This window comes from Syngnathoides biaculeatus, chromosome 4 (genome assembly GCF_019802595.1).
Source record: "Syngnathoides biaculeatus isolate LvHL_M chromosome 4, ASM1980259v1, whole genome shotgun sequence".
Lineage (NCBI taxonomy): Eukaryota > Metazoa > Chordata > Actinopteri > Syngnathiformes > Syngnathidae > Syngnathoides > Syngnathoides biaculeatus.
In genome coordinates, this window is record NC_084643.1 from 32,754,996 (window position 1) to 32,771,359 (window position 16,364).

Consider the following 16,364-nt stretch of genomic DNA (forward strand, 5'->3'; position numbering starts at 1 on the left):
GCCCACATTCTCCATTTGACTTCAGGTTTTCTGCAAACTTTTCTTCACTTTAGAATTAATAACCAAACAATTTTTTGTTGTTGCTGTTTTTGAGAAAAGTAGGAGAATTAGCTCAAGTGGTAGAGCACTCGCTTAGCATGTGAGAGGTACTGGGATCGATGCCCACATTCTCCATTTGACTTCAGTTTTTCTGCAAACTTTTCTTCACTTTAGAATGAATAACCAAACAATTTTTTGTTGTTGCTGTTTTTGAGAAAGTTAGGGAAATTAGCTAAAGTGGTAGAGCGCTCGCTTTGCATGTGAGAGGTACTGGGATCGATGCCCACATTCTCCATTTGACTTCAAATTTTCTGCAAACTTTTCTTCACTTGAGAGTTAATAACAAAACAATTTTTTGTTGTTGCTGTTTTTGAGAAAAGTAGGGGAATTAGCTCAAGTGGTACAGCGCTCGCTTTGCGTGTGAGAGTAGTGGGATCGATGCCCACATTCTCCATTTGACTTCAGTTTTTCTGCAAACTTTTCTTTACTGACTTTAATTAGTAGCCAACATTTTTTGTTGTTGCTGTTTCTTCTTCTGAGAAAAGTAGGGGAATTAGCTCAAGTGGTAGTGCGCTTGCTTTGCATGTGAGCGTAGTGGATCGATGCCCACATTCTCCATTTGACTTCGGTTTTTTCTGCAAACTTTTTTTCTTCACTTTAGAATTATAACCAAACAATTTTTTGTGTTGTTGCTGTTTTTGAGAAAAGTAGGGGAATTAGCTCAAGTGGTAGTGCGCTTGCTTTGCATGTGAGCGGTAGTGGGATCGATGCCCACATTCTCCATTTGACTTCAGTTTTTCTGCAAACTTTTCTTCACTTTAGAATTAGTAGCCAAACAATTTTTTGTTGTTGCTGTTTCTGAGAAAAGTAGGGGAATTAGCTCAAGTGGTAGTGCGCTTGCTTTGCATGTGAGCGGTAGTGGGATCGATGCCCACATTCTCCATTTGACTTCAGTTTTTCTGCAAACTTTTCTTCACTTTAGAATTAATAACCAAACAATTTTTTGTTGTTGCTGTTTTTGAGAAAAGTAGGGGAATTAGCTCAAGTGGTAGAGCGCTCGCTTTGCATGTGAGAGGTAGTGGGATCGATGCCCACATTCTCCATTTGACTTCAGTTTTTCTGCAAACTTTTTTCTTCACTTTAGAATTAATACCAAACAATTTTTTGTTGTTGCTGTTTTTGAGAAAGGAGGGGAATTAGCTCAAGTGGTACAGCGCTTGCTTTGCATGTGAGAGGTTAGTGGGATCGATGCCCACATTCTCCATTTGACTTCAGTTTTTCTGCAAACTTTTCTTCACTTCAGAATTAATAACCAAACAATTTTTTGTTGTTGCTGTTTTTGGGAAAAGTAGGGGAATTAGCTCAAGTGGTAGAGCGCTCCGCATTGCATGTGGAGGTTTTCTGGATCGATGCCCATATTCTCCATTTGACTCAGTTTTTTTTTCTCTGCAAACTTTTGTTCGCTTTAGAATTAATAACCAAAACATTTTTTGTTGTTGCTGTTTTTGAGAAAAGTAGGGGAATGAGCTCAAGTGGGACAGCGCTCGCTTTGCATGTAAGAGGTAGTGGGATCGATGCCCACATTCTCCATTTGACTTCAGTTTTTCTGCAAAGCTATTCTTCACTTTAGAATTAATAACCAAACAATTTTTTGTTGTTGCTGCTGCTTTTTGAGAAAAGTAGGGGAATTAGCTCAAGTGGTACAGCGCTCGCTTTGCATGTGAGAGTTAGTGGGATTGATGCCCACATTCTCCATTTGACTTCAGTTTTTCTGCAAACCTTTCTTCACTTTAGAATTAATAACCAAACAATTTTTTGTTGTTGCTGTTTATGAGAAAACTAGGGGAATTAGCTCAAGTGTTAGAGCGCTCGCTTTGCATGTGAGAGGTAGTGGGCTCGTTGCCCACATTCTCCATTTGACATAAGGTTTTATGCAAACTTTTCTTCACTTTAGAATTAATAACCAAACAATTTTTTGTTGTTGCTGTTTTTGAAAAAAATAGTGGAATTAGCTCAAGTGGGACAGCGCTCGCTTTGCATGTGAGAGGTAGTGGGATCGATGCCCACATTCTCCATTTGACTTCAGTTTTTCTGCAAACTTTTCTTCACTGTAGAATTAATAACCAAACAATTTTTTGTTGTTCCTGTTTAAGAGAAAAGTAGGGGAATTAGCTCAAGTGGTAGAGCGCTCGCTTAGCATGTGAGAGGTAGTGGGATCGATGCCCACATTCTCAATTTGACTCCAGTTTTTCTGCAAACTTTACTTCATTTTAGAGTTAATAACCAAACAATTTTTTGTTGTTGCTGTTTTTGAGAAAAGTAGGGGAATTAGCTCAATTGGTAGAGCGCTCGCTTTGCATGTGAGAGGTAGTGGGATCGATGCCCATATTCTCCATTTGACTTCAGTTTTTCTGCAAACTTTTGTTCGCTTTAGAATTAATAACCAAACAATTTTTTGTTGTTGCTGTTTTTGAGAAAAGTAGGGGAATGAGCTCAATTGGTAGAGCGCTCGCTTTGCATGTGAGAGGTAGTGGGATCGATGCCCACATTCTCCATTTGACTTCAGGTTTTCTGCAAATGTTTCTTCACTTTAGAATTAATAACCAAACAATTTTTTGTTGTTGCTGTTTTTGAAAAAAGTAGGGGAATTAGCTCAAGTGGGACAGCGCTCGCTTTGCATGTAAGAGGTAGTGGGATCGATGCCCACATTCTCCATTTGACTTCAGTTTTTCTTCAAACTTTTCTTCACTGTAGAATTAATAACAAAACAATTTTTGTTGTTGCTGTTTTTCAGAAAAATAGGGGAATTAGCTCAAGTGGTAGAGCGCTCGCTTAGCGTATGAGAGGTAGTGGGATCGATGCCCACATTCTCCATTTGACTTCAGTTTTTCTGCAAACTTTTCTTCACTTTAGAATTAATAACCAAACAATTTTTGTTGTTGCTGTTTTTGAGAAAAGTAGGAGAATTAGCTCAAGTGGTAGAGCGCTCGCTTTGCATGTGAGAGGTAGTGGGATCGATGCCCACATTCTCCATTTGACTTCAGTTTTTCTGCAAATTTTTCTTCACTGTAGAATTAATAACAAAACAATTTTTGTTGTTGCTGTTTTTCAGAAAAATAGGGGAATTAGCTCAAGTGGTAGAGCGCTTGCTTAGCATGTGAGAGGTAGTGGGATCGATGCCCACATTCTCCATTTGACTTCAGTTTTTCTGCAAACTTTTCTTCACTTCAGAATTAATAACCAAACAATTTTTGTTGTTGCTGTTTTTGGGAAAACTAGGGGAATTAGCTCAAGTGGTAGAGTGCTCGCTTTGCATGTGAGAGTTAGTGGGATTGATGCCCACATTCTCCATTTGACTTCAGTTTTTCTGCAAACTTTTCTTCACTTTAGAATTAATAACCAAACAATTTTTTGTTGTTGCTGTTTTTGAGAAAAGCAGCGGAATTAGCTCAAGAGGTAGAGCGCTAGCTTAGAATGTGAGAGGTAGTGGGAGCGATACCCACAATCTCCATTTCACTTAAGGTTTTATGCAATCTTTTCTTCACTTTAGAGTTAATAACCAAACAATTTTTTGTTGTTGCTGTTTCTGTGAAAAACAGCAAAATTCGCTCAAGTGGTAGAGTGCTCGCTTAGCATGTGAGAGGTAGTGGGATTGATGCCCACATTCTCCATTTGACTTCAGTTTTTCTGCAAACTTTTCTTCACTTTAGAGTTAATAACCAAACAATTTTTTGTTGTTGCTGTTTTTGAGAAAAGTAGGGGAATTAGTTTAAGTGGTACAGCGCTCGCTTTGCATGTGAGAGGTAGTGGGATCGATGCCCACATTTTCCATTTGACTTCAGTTTTTCTGCAATCTTTTGTTCACTTTAGAATTAATAACAAAACAATTTTTTGTTGTTGCTGTTTTTGAGAAAAATAGGGGAATTAGCTCAAGTGGTAGAGCGCTCGCTTTGCATGTGAGAGGTAGTGGGATCGATGCCCACATTCTCCATTTGACTTCAGTTTTTCTGCAAACTTTTCTTCACTTTAGAATTAATAACCAAACAATTTTTTGTTGTTGCTGTTTTTGAGAAAAATAGGGGAATTAGCTCAAGTGGTAGAGCGCTCGCTTTGCATGTGAGAGGTAGTGGGATCGATGCCCACATTCTCCATTTGACTTCAGTTTTTCTGCAAACTTTTCTTCACTTTAGAATTAATAACCAAACAATTTTTTGTTGTTGCTGTTTTTGAGAAAAGTAGGGGAATTAGCTCAAGTGGTAGAGCGCTCGCTTTGCATGTGAGAGGTAGTGGGATCGATGCCCACATTCTCCATTTGACTTCAGTTTTTCTGCAAACTTTACTTCATTTTAGAGTTAATAACCAAACAATTTTTTGTTGTTGCTGTTTCTATGAAAAACAGCGAAATTCGCTCAAGTGGTAGAGCGCTCGCTTTGCATGTGAGAGGTAGTGGGGTCGATGCCCACATTCTCCATTTGACTTCAGTTTTTCTGCAAACTTTTCTTCACTTTAGAGTTAATAACAAAACAATTTTTTGTTGTTGCTGTTTTTGAGAAAAATAGGGGAATTAGCTCAAGTGGTAGAGCGCTCGCTTTGCATGTGAGAGGTAGTGGGATCGATGCCCACATTCTCCATTTGACTTCAGGTTTTCTGCAAAATTTCTTCACTTTAGAGTTAATAACAAAACATTTTTTGTTGTTGCTGTTTTTGAGAAAAATAGGGGAATTCGCTCAAGTGGTAGAGTGCTCGCTCAGCATGTGAGAGGTAGTGGGATCAATGCCCACATTCTCAATTTCACTTTTGGTTAACTGCAAACTTTTCTTCACTTTAGAATTAATAATTAAACAATTTTTTGTTGTTGCTGTTCTTTAGAAAAATAGGGGAATTAGCTCAAGTGGTAGAGTGCTTGCTTTGCATGTGAGAGGTAGTGGGATCGATGCCCACATTCTCCATTTGACTTCAGTTTTTCTGCAAACTTTTCTTCACTTTAGAGTTAATAACCAAACAATTTTTTGTTGTTGCTGTTTTTGAGAAAAATAGGGGAATTATCTCAAGTGGTAGAGCGCTCGCTTTGCATGTGAGAGGTAGTGGGATCGATGCCCACATTCTCCATTTGACTTCAGTTTTTCTGCAAACTTTTCTTCACTTTAGAGTTAATAACCAAACAATTTTTTGTTGTTGCTGTTTCTGTGAAAAACAGCAAAATTCGCTCAAGTGGGAGAGCGCTCGCTTGGCATGTGAGAGGTAGTGGGATCGATGCCCACATTCTCAATTTCACTTTTGGTTAACTGCAAACTTTTCTTCACTTTAGAATTAATAATTAAACAATTTTTTGTTGTTGCTGTTCTTTAGAAAAATAGGGGAATTAGCTCAAGTGGTAGAGTGCTTGCTTTGCATGTGAGAGGTAGTGGGATCGATGCCCACATTCTCCACTTGACTTAAGGTTTTCTGCAAACTTTTCTTCACTTTAGAGTTAATAACTAAACAATTTTTTGTTGTTACTGTTTTCGAGTAAAATTGGGGAACAAACTCATGTGGTAGAGTGCTCGCTTTGCATGTGAAAGGTAGTGGGATCGATGCCCACATTCTCCATTTGGCTTAAGGTTTTCTGCAAACTGTACTTGAGAGAAACAGGGGAACAAGCTGATGTGGTAGAGCGCTTGCTCTGCGTTTCAGAGGTAGTGGGGTCGATGCCCCACATTATCCATTTGACTTCTTTTTCCGGAAACGTTTCTTGACTTTAGAGTTAATAATCAAATTTTTGTTGTTGTTATTGTTGTTTTTGAGAAAGATAGGGGAATTAGCTCAAGTGGTAGAGCACTTGCTGAGCATATGAGAGATAGTGGGATCGATGCCCACATTCTATGTATGACTTTTGGTTTTCTGCAAACTTTTCTTCACTTTAGAGTTAATATCCAAACTCTCTGTTGTTCTTGCTGCTGCTTTTGAGAAAACCAGGGAATTAGTTCAAGTGGTAGAGCGCTCGCTTTTCAAGTGATCGACTGGGATCGATGTCTCCATTTGACTTTAGGGTTTCTGCGAACATTTTAAAGTTAATACCTAAATGTTGTTTTGTTGTTATTATATGTTCAAGTTAATAGGGGTATGTGGAAAAGATGGTTCAAGTATAAAAAATGTAAAGGATACGTAGATTTCAAGGATATGGGGCTGAAAGAGATTCAAAGCAATGGCTCTCACTACATTAGTTGCAAGTTGTCGTCCTCATGATCCTCATCGTATAAGTTCTGTTGGTTGAACAAGATTATGCAGTTACTTACGTTCAATGCCGCTTCAACGTTAACGGGTTGATCACAAACGCTTCACGTTATAAGCCAACCAAGCAAAGGAAGTCCTTTATAATCCCTAAATTCTCTTTTTTTGGTATTTTTGAGAAAAACAGGGGAATTAGTATAAGTGGTAGAGCATGTGAGGATCTTTGGAATCGAGGAATAACTTCACATCCAGTAAACTTTGGGAACTTTCAGAAATCCATCACGATTTTCACAATTTTTCCCTGCTGTTCGCTCATAAATTCTGTGGTGCGCCATTCTGATGGTAAATATACATCATAAGACACAACCTCGTGGAATGAACGAAAATGCCAACATTACTCTTTGATGCCATAACACATTTTTTTATAAACTCTGATGTAAAATATGGTATTAACTATTGTTCAAGAAGAGTAGAAGATAAAAGAGACAGCGCTAAGAGGTTAGACTCAAAATCTGAATTTTTAGGGCAAAGAATCAAGAACATGTCAAACAGACCAAGCAATATATTTATTTTTGTGCACTGCTTTTGTGTACTTTAAGCGTTAAGTTTTCCTTTGAAGAACAAGATCACGGGAATAATTTGAATTTGTTGAATGTCATCCATGTCTCAATCTTCTGTGACGTACCCACTTATCGTTTTTTTGTCCATGTCCCAACAAGAAAACCCTCATTTGCTCTGGGCGTTGTGTTTGCGCATGTGTTCAGTCAAACTGGCCCGGCGACCATAGCTTTCTCCACAAATTGAGCAACTGAAAGGTATTGCTCCCGTGTGTATTTTCGTCACGTGTACTTTGCGAGTGAACGTTTTCCCGCAATCTGGGCAGGGAAAGGGTTTTTCCCCCGTGTGTTTTCTCCTATGTGTTACCAAATTTTCTTTGTGAGAGAATGATTTGCCACAAACGGAGCAACTGAAAGGTTTTTCTCCTGTGTGTGTTTTCATGTGCAATTGTATACTTCCTTTCTGAGAGAATGCTTTCTTGCAAACTTGGCAACTAAAGGGTTTTTCTCCCGTGTGTCTTCTCTTGTGTGTTCTCAAAGTTTGTTTTGTAGCAAATGTTTTACTACAAACTGAGCACGTAACACGGATTTTATGCATTTGTGAATATTCCATGGTGAGAGTTGAACAGCTGGTTGGTCTTTCATCCATTCCACAGTCTATGTTGTTCCTCAAAGGTTCTTCTGTTCCCTCACTGTCAGACAGTGGTCCTCCGCAGCGGACTCCATTTGGACTGTGACCACGAAACTGTGATGACTCTGGTTCCTGGTCTTGGTCTTCGTTTTTCACAAAGACACGAGTGAGAAGCAACTTGCTGACATCAGTCTCCTCCTCTTCCTCTTTAATGTTGGGGGGCTGTGTAGCCTCCTCTTCTTCTTTAACGTGGGTGGGCTGTGGCTCTTGCTGGAAGTCTGCAGACCATAAGAAACAAAACGTCTTTACCAGTCTTCAATAAGTCAAGGCGCATATTTTACATTTGAAAAAACCCATGTCACACCACCAAATCAAAGTCAAAATACAGCGGGTACGGAAAGGTTTCAGAGCACATTCAATTTTTCACTCTTTGTTACATTGCAGCCATTTAGTTCATTTTTTCCCTTAATAACATGCACCTCCCCAGCCCCCGTGTTTGAAGTTCTTGGAAATTCTAAAAAAAAAAAAAAAAACTGAAATATCACACAGAGGATTCTCAAATCCAGGCGTGAGAAATTTGTTGCATCATTCCCAAAAAGACTCATGGGTATATTTGATCAAAAGGGGGCTTCTACTAAATATTGAGCAAAGGTTCTGAATACAATGACTGTGCAATATTTCATTTTTTCTTTTTTTTCACGCAAGCATTTAAAACTTTTGCCGTTACCTTCACAGTGTGCATCACTCCTCGAAGGTTCTTCCATGTCGTCACTGACTGCAATGATGAAGTTGTGACCATTCGGGGTCTTCGTCACTCTCCATAGAGACAACAGCCAGTGGAAAACCTGCTGAGGTCAGCGGAAAACCTGCAGCGCAGAAGTCAGTTTTAAGACTAACTACAGCTGTACAGTCGATACATATTTTTTTGACAAAAACATTGTAAGATCGAGTTTCTTTCTGAAGTTATTAGGACACGCGAAGGACAGGGTCTGAAAGTTTGTTTGTAAGATGATAGTCCCGTTACCCATAAAAATATGGATAGTGAACACAGAGGCATGTTTCCCCTCTCCTGTGAAAAATATTTATCACTAAATGTATACAATAATAAGCTTTATCATCAACTAAAAAGTGAGAAACTGAATTTGAGAATTATTTTTCCTGAGTTAAATCAAGTCTCCTTGAGTATTATTCTATAACTTATGAATCATCAATGCTTTGACTATTATTAACATTTAATAGTTTACCATTTCCACTGCTGTAATCGTCACTTTTTGCCGCTGTCTCTTAGGCATATTCGACACCATTCCAAAAAAAAATTATCTTTTTTTTTTTTTTAAACTTTATTTTCCACTTGCTCTCTCTTGCACGTCACACTCATAACCTAACCATTGTTTTGTGTGTAGCTGCTTTGTAATCGAAAGTCTACACATGTGCAGTAAGAATAATATTCTCTTCCATGAGATGCAGGTGGCGAAAAGAATCATAATTGATTCACCATTTGAATGTGCTTCAAAGTGGATTTAAGAGGGTTTAGATGTTGCATCCTTCTCAACTGCATTTCTCATTTTTTTTTTAAATACAAAATAAGGTAAACGAGGACGCTGGTGTAAACAAGCTGTGTGCAAAACTACTAATAAAACTCTACATGGCAACGCTGCTGTACATTTCACATACCCCACCGTGATTGGTCGGTTTGTCAGCTCTGCACGCACCACTGGAAAAATGCCATTCATAAAAAAATCATGGTCAGCAAATTGGAGACCCGTGATCTAAAACCATTACTAAAAAAAGATTAATAATGAATTAACTTTGTCTCAAAAATTATTTTTTTAAGGGGAGTGTGAATGCATACAAATCCTTCTGACGGCCTTGGTTAAAATAAATACATAACCCTAACAGGTAAAAAAAAATAGTTGTGTAACGGCACCAAAATTCTGACTTCCTAAATTAATTCAACAGAGGTCCGGAAAAACGGCGTAAAAGGTTTGGTAACATTACTACATACGAGAAATAAATTAATGTCAATATAAATCAAGTCGATGAAGTTTGACAACTAGCATAAGCTCCATCCAAACGCGGAAAGCATCACAAACGGATGAGTATTAGGAAACGTTGAAACTCACCAAAACTTATATGGCTTGATCAGATGCGTCTTTTGTTAATAACCAACCATTTGAGGAGCTAAACCACTCTGACTCTGAAACTGTTGATTCATTTTCTGCTCGTCATGCATCTGGGCTCTGTGCGCATGTGCAGTAGTCTTCTTCTTGTTTTTCCTCTTTTTCTTCTTCGCATTTTTCCTCTTCTTCTTCTTCCTTCACATAATGACGGATTGCAAACGGTGTTTTTGTGTATACCGTCATCTAGTGTACAAAATTGTGTGTAACACTCGTCGCCAGCTTTCCAATCAACTCATGGGTTTCGTTCCCCTCCAAAAATAATGGTTTCCTCATTCAACGAATGATGAAAACTTTCCACAACACATAATTACACAATCTGTGGTGTTTACATAATTCACCCGCGGGAACTCTGTTAACCTTTCCTCCAGAAGCGCAACAACAAAAACAGTCCGTGCGGAACCCCGCACCCCAACTTGAGTTCCCGCGGGTGAATTATGTAAACACCACACAATCCACATTTTCTTTTACACATATCAGAATTCATGACTAATTGACTTTTGTTGTTGTTGTTGCTAGATCATCAGCTACCTCTTCCATCTCCATCAACGATCTCCGTTCACCTGCGTGGCACCCAGCACCTCAGTGCTACCCCCGTGAAGGCTGCACAAATGATGCTGTATTTCAGTGAACAACCACCCCCTGAGTATATTTATTGATTTGAACCTCTCCACCAGAGGCAGTGAATCTGTGCACCCCCCACCGACCCAATCTGGTCTAACCTTGGACATGGAGTATAGAATTTGTTGTTTTGCGTCGAGCATCCAAGGTTTGCGTCATCTTAAGCCAATCTTTTCTCAGTCAGAAACTCACAAATTCATACAAATACATGAATATAAGAAACATATTTCATTGTTATCTACCAACTGAATCTGCAATGTTTTTACTGTAATAAACATTCGGGATACTTTAACATTCCCGCAAGGCTAAATGGTGGATCAGCTGGTAACAGTTCTGAGGTCCCGGGTTTAATCCCGGACCCGCCTGTGTGGAGTTTGCATGTTCTCCCCGTGCCTATGTGGGTTTCCTTAGGCACTCTGGTTTCCTCCCACATCCCAAAAACACGCAACAATAATTGGACATTCTAAATTGCCCCTAGGTGTGATTGCGACGCAGCTGTTTGTCTCAATCTGCCCTGCGATTGGCTCGAGTAGGAATAATTATGAACAGAATTATCATACATCTGCTTCCAGTAAAGAAATGCTTTGCTCTGCTCTAGATAACGTGGAAGCCTCCTCGCAGGAGATAGCAAGAACAAAAACATCTATTCATCAGAACTGTTAGAACTGCTGCCTGTTAAAAGAAATGATGACCACACGTGTATTCAGCAATCTTCCACACGTGCACACGCACATGAACAAACATGTACACCTCGTTTCAAACTGTTTTGCTTGCCGTCTACTTTTTGTTACATCCATGTAAATAAGGGGCGTCTTAAAACTAAATAAATATAAATAGAGGTGCTGAGGAGAGGATAATCAGAGAGTGCAGTAGTGAATTGTACGAGACAGTTCCTCTCCTCTCTCCTCGCGAGACTTGAACTGGTGTCTTTGCTTCCTTTTTTGTCCTGTTTAATGAATGTCTGATTGGTGAACTGACAGCTCGCAACGAGTTCAGGGTGTACCCTGCCTCCTGCTCGTTGACAGCTGGGACATGCTCCAGGACTCCCCGTGACCCTTGTGAGGATAAGTGGCAAAGAGAATGGATGGATGAAATATATGAATACATACTTTATTCAACTCAACTCACAACGGAACAGTTATTGTCATTCTTGGGCCTCACTCTTCGTGCAGAATTAATCGATTTACGATCAAACAACAGGATTATGCAACTATGACATTTCATGGTATTGGCCACAAGGAATGTAAATTCTATTTACAAAAAAAGTTATTACAATGACCCAATACTTTTTAAGTCATTTTACCCCCATCAGATGAGCTCTGGCTTTGATTGCAATACGATTTGTACATCTCCAAGCAGCAAATATGTGAGGCCTCTTCACACATTGTTCGACTCGGCAACGTCAAATGAAGTGCTGAAGACGGTGGGTATGTATAACGTACGACATCCCTGTGACATCACAGGGGTGCCATCTTGCGACGGTATTGTTGATTGGTCCAGATGAGACCAGTGGAAAAAAGCAAGAGCTGCGAAGAAGTCAGATTCACTATCCAAACGGTCATTTTTTTTTTTGTACTGCTTTTGTGCACGTCACACGTGTAAGTTACATGTTGAGAATGAATGAATGAAATATCTCACCTATTCACCTCAGTGTTCACTTTGCTACTCGACACTTTTTAGTCCAGTTCCTAATGTGAAAACATTTATTCGCTCTCTGTGTTGTGTTTCCGCATGTGTTCTGTCAAACTGGCCCTATGACCGTAGCTTTCTCCACAAACTGAGCAGCTAAAGGGTATTCCTCCCGTGTGTGTTCTCATGTGCGTTGCCACGTGCTCCTTTCGAGAGAACGGTTTTCCGCAGTCTGAGCAGCGAAAGGGTTTTTCTCCAGTATGTTTTCTCATATGCGTTACCATATTTTCCTTTTGAGTGAATTTTTTGCCACAAACAGAGCAACTGAAAGGTTTTTCTCCTGTGTGCGTCCTCATGTGTAAATCTATACTTCCTTTTTGGGAGAATGTTTTCCTGCAAACTCGGCAACTGAAGGGTTTTTCTCCCGTGTGGACTCTCGTGTGTCGTATCATAGGTCCCTTTTGAGAAAACTCTTTCCCACAAAATGAGCAACTAAAGGGTTTTTCTCCTGTGTGCGTTCTCATGTGCGTGCTCAAAGTTTGCTTTGTAGCAAACGTTTTACCACAAACTGAGCAGGTCACGCGTTTTTTGCAACTTTTTGGAGATTCTTTGTGGAGACTTGATTCCATTCCAGAGCAGTTGGTCGGTTTGTGATCATCCACACGGTCTGTGTTGTTCTTCATTGGCTCTTCTGTGTTCTCACTGTCTGACAGTGGTGCCCCACATTGGTCACCATTTGGACCGTCAACATGAAATTGTGACTCGGGTTTCTTATCTTCGTCTTCGGTTTTCACAGAGTCGCCAGTCAGTGGTAAATTGCTGACATCAGTCTCCTCCTCCTCTTCCTTAATCTGTACATCCTCCTCTTCCTCTTTAACACGGGGGGCCTGTGGATCATCGTGCTCCACACTGGAGCTCCCCCACCGTGGGGGAGGGGGAAGTTCTTCCTGACGATCAATCATCTGATGGATGTCTGCATGCCGTAAGAAAAACACAGTTTATGTCAGCTTCCCAGCCTTTAATGAGCCAAGGGACATAGTTCCAATCTGAAACCCCACACGCACAAAAGTCACAATAACTTTATAAACTGTGGAATTCCGCTATTTGCGGGAAACATGGACCCAGCCAAACCGTAAATAGCAAAAATCCATTTTGAACATTTTTTCTTTCCCCTCAAGCCCAAACGCTTTCAAATAAGAGGAGATGACCCATCAATACATTTTTTGGGGGGTTGGTTCCGCAACAAAAAGGGAAAAAAATGCAAACATATTCAAAAATAATTTGAGGAAGAAAAAAAAGCAATTAAAGCTCAAGTACTGCAGGAGTCCACTGTCCTGAAATGATGATGATGATATTGTCTCAGTTGACTTTGTGTGACATCTGGGCTTGTTTAGTCAAACACAAAAACATACTAGGAGTTTAAAATAAGGCACACACAGAGATCCTAAATAATAATTTTGGAATTAGTACAAAATGAGTAAAGAAATGTAAAATGTTCACTAACGTGTCTAAAATAATTTGACAAAATCTTTCTGTTAAATTGAGCAAGGTATGCTTTGGTTTGTTTTTTTTTAAAAGCAAGCATTTCAACCTTTTTTTGCCGTTACCTTGACAGTGTGCATCACTCCTCAAAGGTTCTTCCTTGTCGTCACCGACCGCGATGATGAAGTTGTGACCATTCGTGATCTTCATCTTCGTCACTCGCCCCAGACGAGTTAGTGGCAACCTGCCGACGCCAGCGGAAAAATCTGCAAGACACAAGTCAGCTTTGTGACTATAACTGCAGCTGTACAGTCGCTAATATTTTCCTGACAGAAACTCCACGGTCGCTGTGTGATCGAGTTGTAAACTTTCGGAATTTCTTGGCGGGCACCAGAAGTACTGTCAGCGAGTTTGTTCATTAGCTGGTCATCCCTTTCAGAATAAAGATATGGAGAGTGAACATAAGAGACATGTTTCCCTTGTATATTTTAATATTTATCGCCTAAGATGTTCAATCATGTTTATCTTTCATTAAAAAGTGTGAATTTGAAATCAAGTATCTTATTTGTTGAACTAGAAAAAGTCCTTGAAGATTATTATCCACCAACTGAATCTGCAATGCTTTTACTGCAATCAACATTTAGTATACTTTCACATTTCCCCAGGAAAAAAGCTGGAAAAAAATGTTGGCCTCACAGTTCTGTGGTCCCAGGTTCAATCCCGGACCCGCCTGTGTGGAGTTTGCATGGCGTCTGCGTGGGTTTCCTCCAGGCACTCCGGTTTCCTCCCACATCCCATAAACACGCAACAATAATTGGACACTTTAAATTGCCCCTAAGTGTGAGTGTGAGTGCGACTGTCATTGGTATCTATGTGCCCTAGGATTGGCAGGCAACCAGTTCAGGGTGCACCCAGCCTCCTGCCTGTTCACAGCCAAGATAGGCTCCAGCACTCCCCGCAACCCTTGTGAGGATAAGTGGATAAGAAAATGGACTTATTGCAACATTCATCACCATTAAAAAACTTAGTAGTAACGAAATGTATATTTTCCACTTGCTCTATCCTGCACTTCATACTCAAAACCTTCCCAAGAGTTTATTTTGGGGATCCTTTCTTTCACATCCATCCAGCCATTTTCTCTGGCGCTTATCCTCACGAGGGTCACGGGAAGTGCTGGAGCCTATCACAGCTATCAACGAGCAGGAGGCGGGGTACACCCTGAACTGGTTGCCAGCCAATCGCAGGGCACATGGAGACAAACAGCTGCACTCACAATCACACCTAGTGTCCAATTTATGCTGCATATTTTTGGAATGTGGGAGGAAACCGGAGTGCCCGGAGAAAATCCACACAGGCACGGGGAGAACATGCAAACTCCACACAGGCGGGGCCGGGATTGAACCTGGGTTCTCAGAACTGTGAGGTCAACACTTTAACGGCTGATCCACCGTGCCGCCCCTTCTTACACGTGTAGTAAAAATAATATTCCCCTCCATGAGATGCAAGAGGTGAAAACAATCATGATCGATGATCCATTTGAATATGCTTAAAAGTGGATTCAAGACTGAAATGATCATTTATTCAAATCAAACTTTATATTTATGAATCACTTTTTTTCCCCGATGTTTGGGAGCCCCGAACAATCATCTCCTGCAAGCTGCCCATGTGGTGATTCCACCTAACCGTATTGGTATTTTTAAAAATTAGATTATTATGACAGTAAGCAAAGCAAAGCAAAGCAAATGTATTTGTATAGCGCATTTCATACATGAGGTAACTTAATGTGCTTTACATGATTAAAGGCATTTGAAAACAAAGACATAAAACATTTAAAACGGGATAAAAACAATAAAAATGACAAACAAAATATTTAAAAAAAAGAATTAAAACCGCATACAGTGCAAGTAATATGATTTCAAAGTTTATATATTCTAAAAAGCATGAGAAAAACGAAGAGTTTTCAACTTGGATTTAAAAAGTGAAGTGACAGTAAGTTTAAAATGAATCGGGCAATTATGCCATTAGGTTATCCACATACTTCGAGGTTTCTGTGGGGGAAAAAAAAAATCCGTTCCAAATGGTCAAGTTTTGAAACGTATAGTGACATTCGGTCAAATTGGGTGACGATATGGCGCCCTCTCCTGTCACTGTCCAGACTTTAGTTTTCGACGGCTTTGTGTAGGCCCCTCACACACGATCGCGTCTTCATGTCTGAACTTCAAACGGGGACAATCATACAAGGGGAACAGTGACCTTTACGACAGTTCAGAAGGGGAATGCGCAAAATATGCCAATATAAATCAAATCGATGAAAGTTTTACACTCGCCGTCGCCTACACAACGTTAGCATTTGCTCGATCGCAAACGCGTCAATCGTTCCAAACGGATTCAGATTAGGAGGAGTGGAAACGCACCGAAAGTGCTGTGGCTGTGTTGCTCGAGGCCCTGGTTAATAAGCGGCCACTTTGAGGCGATCGAGAACTCTCGTGTGGCTTCGTTGTCTGCTAGTCGGGTTCGTGGCTGCAGAACGGAAGCGCGTGCGCAGTCACATAGAACCGAGTCTTCTCTTAAAGGGACAGCACCTCATACAGGCTTCATAAAACCATCCCCGTGGAATGGTCCAAAAAGTGTCCTGCAGATGGACCCCTCTCGAATGATCACACGTTTTATTTCATGGGTTTCCCCTGACGTTTTTGTTTTTGTACTTCCCACCCACCGTACTGACGAGGTCTCGGGTACATTCAGTGGTATGTGCATAGTACGTTGAAGGCACCACATTTGGAAATCCTGTTCTGTGGCTCTTGGAGTTCGAGTGAGCGTTTTTCCTTGGTACATGTATTGCCTTATTCATCCATCCGTTGATTTTCTAAGATCCTTATCCTCACAAGGGTCGCGAGAGTACTGGAGCTTATCCTTGCTATCATGATGCAGGTGTCAGGGTAGGCCCTGAACTAATTGCCAGCCAATCGCAGGGCACATAGATACCAAGGACTGTCGCACTCACACCGAGGGGCAAAT

At 40.3% G+C, this 16,364-nt stretch overlaps 2 protein-coding genes and 7 non-coding genes across 9 annotated transcripts; 7 read left to right on the plus strand and 2 right to left on the minus strand.

Annotated features, from left to right (window-relative positions):
• The first annotated feature begins 1,069 nt into the window (after positions 1 to 1,069).
• Positions 1,070 to 1,142, plus strand: trnaa-ugc (transfer RNA alanine (anticodon UGC)). The gene has a single exon. It is a non-coding gene; the product is annotated as a tRNA-Ala (tRNA).
• A 1,219-nt stretch (positions 1,143 to 2,361) lies between these two features.
• Positions 2,362 to 2,434, plus strand: trnaa-ugc (transfer RNA alanine (anticodon UGC)). Its single transcript has one exon. It is a non-coding gene; the product is annotated as a tRNA-Ala (tRNA).
• A 565-nt stretch (positions 2,435 to 2,999) lies between these two features.
• Positions 3,000 to 3,072, plus strand: trnaa-ugc (transfer RNA alanine (anticodon UGC)). Its single transcript has one exon. It is a non-coding gene; the product is annotated as a tRNA-Ala (tRNA).
• An 885-nt stretch (positions 3,073 to 3,957) lies between these two features.
• trnaa-ugc (transfer RNA alanine (anticodon UGC)) lies at positions 3,958 to 4,030 on the plus strand. The gene has a single exon. It is a non-coding gene; the product is annotated as a tRNA-Ala (tRNA).
• An 87-nt stretch (positions 4,031 to 4,117) lies between these two features.
• Positions 4,118 to 4,190, plus strand: trnaa-ugc (transfer RNA alanine (anticodon UGC)). Its single transcript has one exon. It is a non-coding gene; the product is annotated as a tRNA-Ala (tRNA).
• An 87-nt stretch (positions 4,191 to 4,277) lies between these two features.
• trnaa-ugc (transfer RNA alanine (anticodon UGC)) lies at positions 4,278 to 4,350 on the plus strand. Its single transcript has one exon. It is a non-coding gene; the product is annotated as a tRNA-Ala (tRNA).
• Positions 4,351 to 4,597: 247 nt separating this feature from the next.
• Positions 4,598 to 4,670, plus strand: trnaa-ugc (transfer RNA alanine (anticodon UGC)). Its single transcript has one exon. It is a non-coding gene; the product is annotated as a tRNA-Ala (tRNA).
• A 2,104-nt stretch (positions 4,671 to 6,774) lies between these two features.
• On the minus strand, positions 6,775 to 9,874 carry LOC133498905 (gastrula zinc finger protein XlCGF49.1-like). The gene is made up of 3 exons (XM_061816165.1): positions 9,561 to 9,874; positions 8,165 to 8,303; positions 6,775 to 7,715 (listed from the first exon to the last, which is right to left on the minus strand). Exons 2-3 carry the CDS (start codon positions 8,199 to 8,201, stop codon positions 6,976 to 6,978), a joined length of 777 nt encoding a protein of 258 aa, XP_061672149.1. The 5' UTR covers positions 8,202 to 8,303; positions 9,561 to 9,874; the 3' UTR covers positions 6,775 to 6,975.
• Positions 9,875 to 11,350: 1,476 nt separating this feature from the next.
• On the minus strand, positions 11,351 to 15,917 carry LOC133498904 (gastrula zinc finger protein XlCGF7.1-like). The gene is made up of 3 exons (XM_061816164.1): positions 15,761 to 15,917; positions 13,472 to 13,612; positions 11,351 to 12,837 (listed from the first exon to the last, which is right to left on the minus strand). Exons 2-3 carry the CDS (start codon positions 13,554 to 13,556, stop codon positions 11,939 to 11,941), a joined length of 984 nt encoding a protein of 327 aa, XP_061672148.1. The 5' UTR covers positions 13,557 to 13,612; positions 15,761 to 15,917; the 3' UTR covers positions 11,351 to 11,938.
• Positions 15,918 to 16,364: the final 447 nt, after the last annotated feature.

What these genes read in the sequence shown, in the direction of transcription:
- LOC133498904 (XM_061816164.1), bottom strand. Translation starts at nt 13,556, where the DNA reads ATGAAGATCACGAATGGTCACAACTTCATCATCGCGGTCGGTGACGAC. An exon ending in GAGTGATGCACACTGTCAAG is followed by an intron (nt 12,838 to 13,471) that starts GTAACGGCAAAA and finishes TACGGCATGCAG; the next exon opens with ACATCCATCAGATGATTGAT.
- LOC133498905 (XM_061816165.1), bottom strand. Translation starts at nt 8,201, where the DNA reads ATGGAAGAACCTTCGAGGAGTGATGCACACTGTGAAG. An exon ending in GAGTGATGCACACTGTGAAG is followed by an intron (nt 7,716 to 8,164) that starts GTAACGGCAAAA and finishes TATGGTCTGCAG; the next exon opens with ACTTCCAGCAAGAGCCACAG.